The following is a 6,000-nucleotide window of genomic DNA, read 5'->3' as shown; positions in this document are numbered from 1 at the left end:
TGTGTGTGTGTGTGTGTGTGTGTGTGTGTGTGTGTGTGTGTGTGTGTAATTTGACTGGGCATGTGGACTTCTTTCTCTGCATGTCTGATGCATGGACCTCCTTAGACTAGGCCAATCAGAGAGATGTATGACCAGAGGAGGGTTAGGCGGAGCTGGTGGATAAGCTGCTTATTGGACAAGTGCTGACAAAGGCTCCCACACCATGGGTCTGGAGCTAGACCTGAGGGTCCAGAGAAGATAGTGTGCAGAGAGAAGGACACCAGAGGAAAGGAGTGCTCACCAACCAAGGGTGGCTTTCAAACAAAGCAGACTTAAGGCAGTTTAAGGAGCTAGTTCTGGGAATGTGGAGATGGCCACAGGCAAGGAAAAATGGAGATATGAAACAGGGATCAGAGAGGGAAGAAGAGACTTTTACAAAGGCAGCTCACAAAGAGGAAAGCTCCCAGGCCATGGGTCTGGAACTAGGCTTCCCGGTTAGGGAAAAGCAAGTCAATGGAATGAGTGACCTGCCCAGCAGAGGTGGTTTGAGGCCTGTGACAGCTGATCTTGGCTGACACTGTAACATACCTGAAGAGGAACCTCAACTCAAGAGATGCCTCCATCAGACCGGTAGATGGGCATTTCTTGATTGCTAATATCAAGTCCTTTGTCAGTGCTCTCTCCCCAGGCAGGTAGCTGGACATAAGCTAAAGTAACTGATTTCTGCTCAAACTCCTGCCTGGAGTTCCTGACCTGGCATTGCTCAATCAAAGACAATATGCTAAAATAAACTTCCTAAGTTGCTTTTGTTCATGGTGTTTATCACACTGACAGAAAAAAAATTTAGAACAAAGATCCAATGGGTTGTCTAGTATTTGTTTTAAGGTCCCCTTTTCATCACCTAACCAAAGAGAAAAAACAACATTCAAAAACATTAAACTGTTATTATGTCTAGTTTGGCAATGTTTAAATGTGTGTGACAAATGGCAGTTTATAAAGTACAATTTCAAATCAAACCTCTGACACTCAATTTGTTAAAGGCAAGTCTATTCACTACCGAGTACTACTGAGTACTCCTACTATCTTAGTATGCACACCCAAAGACAGTACAGCATCCACGGGCTGTAGTATCCAGATCGTGGTCCACGGGGTAGGTAATGTTTACCCCCACATTTCTGTTCATGTTCCTGTGTCAAAATTCTCTCCCTTCCAACTCTACAGAAGCACAATTCCTAGCACAGCTCCTTTGCCAACATAACCACCAATTACACTTCCTTCAATAAACTGTTCTGTCCAGACAAGGTTCCGTGAAGTAAGCACCCTCTCAACTCTTAAACTCCACCTCACTAGAGTTGCTTCTTGGATACATGACGTTCCATAGGTATGTGTGAATGAATAAACAGTTTAAGGGCTGAAAATTTCTCTAATAGTTAATCATTTTATTAAAATTAACTCTTAAAAACAGTGTCAAATAATGCCAGACCAGTCTACTTAAATAGGCCAAACTAAAATAAAACTCTAACAAATAACATTTCTTTTACATATGTATTTCACAGCATGAGTACCACATCGCCTTCAGAGAAAGGTGCTTTACACCATTATGTTTTACTATTTACCACATGGGCATCAAACATTCTCATTACATGGTCAGACAATTTGCTGGTAAACACTTAAACACACACAGACACTGGTTTCAATATTGCAACATATTTTTGGTCATAACGAAGGAAATACATCAAAATATGACACTGGCTAGTATTTTACAAGCAAATAATATTTAACGCTGCATAGTTTATACAATAGGCTGTGGCAATAAATAATATCACCAATCTCATCAACTGGCCACAAAAAGCCTAACATTCATTTAATTGATATGAAATGTTCTATTGGTGTAGTTTCAACATAGCTTTAAATGTGCCTCATTAACCTTAAATACATGAAAAGAAAAGCACTAAAGTAGACTAAGAAGGTGTGTGTTGCTTAACTACAAATACACCATGTCTAACATATTACATTCCTGACATAAAGGCAGATACTTTAATAGAAAAACTAGCAGTCCAAAAAATGTCAATGTGCAAATTGTGAGGAAAACATTGCATTTAAATTTGCACTCATTTGCAAGTTACAGTACTAGCTCAGTATGAACACTAACAGGAAAACATACTCAGCAGGGAAGGATGAGAGTGACCGGGCCTGCTCCACAGTTAGGAAGTGTTTCTGGTGGTCTTGGGCGTCCAACACCCAGGACTATCCTTCATTCAACAAGAGACAGCAGCATGCTCCATCCATGATGAGAACAGGAAGAAAAACCTGAATCAGCAACGTTTTCTTCCTCGATTTGGTATAAAGGCCCTGCTCATTACTGTAACTTACTGATGGCTAACCTCAAGTGTTTCTGAATCAGGTTTGTTACATGATGTAAAGAATAGCTTCCTCTCATACAATACAAGGTAGGGTTTTATGGGATTTTTTTTTAATGCGTCAGTATAATGACAAGGTACATGCACTCTACCAACCTGCGTAGGAACACTCAGGTAGAGGAAAACCCAGCTTGCATCAGAGTCAAATTCCACAGGGACTCTCTCGGTTGATTTCAAGGTGTTGACTGTCATGGAAAGCAGAACTGCCTAATTTCTACATTACACCTTTTAACTGAGAGGTATATAAAATAAACCCTCAAGCTTTCAGACTACAGAATGTCAAGAATTCTATTAGGGATATTAAAAGCACTGGGCAGAACCCTGGTTTTCAGTGTGCCATCTGCACCACAGGAGAACAGTCGGTTGTCTTGGCTGATATCAATCTGCATAACTCCAGCTCCAATGTTCCGGAATATGGACTGCTTAGCATGCTCATTCTTAAATGAATGAATCAGGCCATGACCTGTCAATCTCCATACCTAATTTAAAAAAAATATGATGAGTCATAAATGAGAGAGAGAAAGTACAGCTCTCACTTCTGTTCCTTGACCCAACTAATAAGGGCCTAATTTCCTGCTGACTGCTGCTATCCTAGCTGTCTACCTAACAGGAGGTAACAGTGTCACTCACATAATTCATATCCTATCTTAGATTTACTGCTTCTTGCATATTTTTATCCTCACATTCTCTCTCCCTCTTCCCCCCCCCACCCCCAAACCTCTCTACTAATTCAACCACGTATTTAATTCAATAAAATATGTTTCCACATGAAACTAGGCTCCAAGACAAAATAAAAGAAATATGGTATCACTTCAACCCCCTGGAAACATCCCTTCAGCTATGAGTACCGAGGACAGAGGTGGGAAAAAGGAAGAGAAGTCCAAGGTACCAAAGTAATTTTGCTAAATACATCCATGTGTTAATTAAATGCACACACTTGGGGCTAGTGGTGTATCTTGTTAGTTTGTGTTTATCTAGCACCATGAGGTCCTGAGGTCAAATTGTCATCACAAAACAAAACCTCAAACACTTTACTCAAAATTAAGTCCCTTCTTCTTAATATTTTGTGATGCTAGGACCATCATCACAAAACCCAGAACCCAAGCCTTGCACATGTTAAGCAAGCACTGTACCACTGTGGTGCATCCCAGCCCTCCCAGCCCCTTCCAGGCGCATAGTCACAGTAGCTGAGATCCAGTGAACTGGATTATTAGCTGGATTTCCATAGCAGAATGGTTTAGAAAGAGCCACACAGAAGTTAAGGTACAGTGGGGTGGCACATCAAGGACATCTAGTACTTCAGGAGGTTTTATTCAATGCCTCCATTTCAGAGTGTGTTTTTTTCCTAGCAAGCAGTCTAGACAGCAGGAAAGACTAGCGTTAGTCTATGCTCACCTCCTGCCTTACTTACTTTAATATTGCCTTCTGCTGAGCCTGTAGTGAAGTATTCCTCACAGGAATCCAGAGCCAAAGCCTTAATAGCCGAGTCATGGGCCTGGAAGGTGTGCATTAGCTGTCTCTGTCTGATGTCAAAAATGCAGATGTAACCTTTCCTACCTCCCGAGATTAGGAGTTGTTGTTTGGGGGCATACTGAAGTACTGTGGCACCATGATCATGGCAAGTAAAACCTGAAAGAAAAAGGAATATCAGGAGACTTTCCCAAAACCTGCAACTCGTGGCTCTGATGTTTTAATTCACATTTAAATACAGCAGTTCATTGCTCACTTTTTTCTTCCCTGAAATCATTTGTTTAGAAAGTGCATGTGTTGAGAATTTGTCCCCAGTTACTGAATTCAGTCACTTAGAGATGACAGTCAGGAGGGGCTCTGGCTTTAGTTCTCCTGTAAGATTCATACTTTGATGGCATTACTCGGAGTCCTTGGAAGGTGGGCCTGGCCTTGGGGACAGATCACTACAGCACGCTCCTTAGGAATGTACTTTTCTACCCCCTTTCCTGTAGCTCTGCTTCCTGGCTACCGTGAGGTAAGGTGCTCTGCCTCACCACATGCTCTCTCTATCTCATCCCAGCACAGAAAACACGGAGCCAGCAGACCATGCATAGAAAGAAGCCCCTGAAGCCCTTAACCACACTAAACTCTCCTTCCTTTAAGCTGTTTTTGTCAGGTATTCTGTTAAAGCACCAAAAGAACAAATATAAAAACTCTAAAGAACATCCACCTAATTTTAAGTCACAGAATTTCTGAAACCCTATACTTCAAGTGCTAAGTCATACTAAACAAACAGTTTCTACGCATTCTATCAATATGAAACATGAACAGAAAAGGGTGTTTAAAGAGTCCTCAGTTATGTGCCTCATACAAAATACGGAGAGCATCATACATGGGAGGAGCACACTGGCCCTCATGAGTACATACTGGACACGTGCTAAGTTCTAGCATTTTTAACAGCACACAGAAGCAGGAGCACAGAAGAAGCTAAGCCACTCAGTGGTGCACACAATCGTCACTACTCGGCACCATTCACCCCACTTGATGCTCATCCAAAAAGCAAAGAGCGGTAACTAGGTAAGAAGTGTAGCCTCATGTATCTGAATAAGTTCAGCCACAAGCTAAGGAGATGGCCTTATGATACAGTCTGGATAAACATGCTCCAAACGTTTCTAGCCAATGGCACCACTAGGTGGTAGCAGAACTTTTAGAAGATAAGGGCCTCTTGGAAGGAGAGTGGGTCCCCATTCTTCTCCCCTCAGATTCACAGGACAAACAACCAGGGGCTGAAACTGCTGGACGAAATAACCCTTTTGTCTCTGTGCAGTCCTCCACATCAACCTGTGAGCAAACACTGAATTCTTGAAGTAAAATCAAACCTAGAGAGCATTCCTTCATAATGTGTCAAAGAATCACCCTTTAACTCACCGTGAATGAGGCTGTTTCCAGGTGATATTAATGTGTCCCAGAGGCAGACGTTCCTTTTAAAGAAATAATAAACTACATCAGAAACAGTTATTCAAAGTCACCAATAAGGGAAAATTTTGTCAAGAAAAGTATTTTTCTTATTTGAGATTGCCAACTAGCATGGGGGTGGTTTGTCTCTTCTAAGAGTTTATGCCAGTATCACTTTTATAAGATCCCTGTCATTGCACCCCCAGCCCATCTCTTCTCAATGACCCTTCTGGAGAAACTGGGAAATGACTTCCTCAGTAGAAGGGCAGTTATATCCCTGGGAAGTAATCACTTCAGGCTAACAGTCCTGTTCATAGCACACAGCTAATGAAAACAATGTGAGGGAAAATGCAAATGATGGCTGCAGCCGTGTCACACGCTCCTCACACGCTCCTCAGTGCTAAGGGACTTTACAATGGCTGCAGACTACATTAGGACAAATGTTTGTTTTGTTTCTGGTAAGGAAAGCCATGGTGAGGATTATAAAACATAAAACATATTCCTTGGATTAAAAAAAAAAGCCTACTAAATAGAAATCCTCACTTTCTAGGAAAGCTAGCCTGTGCTTAAATTTTTGTTAAGTCTTTTGTTTCCATCAACCTACCTATTGTCATTGGACTGTCCAGATGTTGCAACTAGACTTGAAGAGGTGATAAACGCAAAGTCACTTGTGGCCTTACTGTGGCACTGCCAACTC

General features: G+C 41.7%; 1 protein-coding gene across 5 annotated transcripts in view; it reads right to left on the bottom strand.

Annotated features, from left to right (window-relative positions):
• Positions 1 to 1,391: 1,391 nt before the first annotated feature.
• Positions 1,392 to 6,000, bottom strand: part of Dmxl2 (Dmx like 2) — a 129,592-nt gene continuing 124,983 nt past the window's right edge. For all 5 annotated transcript variants that reach the window (XM_028783311.1, XM_028783313.1, XM_028783312.1 and 2 more), the window contains 4 exons: positions 5,908 to 5,999; positions 5,277 to 5,329; positions 3,811 to 4,028; positions 1,392 to 2,878 (listed from right to left, as the gene is read on the bottom strand). In XM_028783311.1, the coding sequence (XP_028639144.1) occupies positions 2,669 to 2,878; positions 3,811 to 4,028; positions 5,277 to 5,329; positions 5,908 to 5,999 (573 nt within the window). In that variant the 3' untranslated portion in view covers positions 1,392 to 2,668. The remainder of the gene's footprint in view (positions 2,879 to 3,810; positions 4,029 to 5,276; positions 5,330 to 5,907; position 6,000) is intronic.

This window comes from Grammomys surdaster, unplaced genomic scaffold (assembly GCF_004785775.1).
Source record: "Grammomys surdaster isolate TR1022 unplaced genomic scaffold, NIH_TR_1.0 1057, whole genome shotgun sequence".
In the NCBI taxonomy this organism is placed as follows: Eukaryota; Metazoa; Chordata; class Mammalia; order Rodentia; family Muridae; genus Grammomys; species Grammomys surdaster.
Note: the sequence above shows the minus strand (reverse complement) of the source record. Positions and strands in the feature narration are given on the sequence as shown.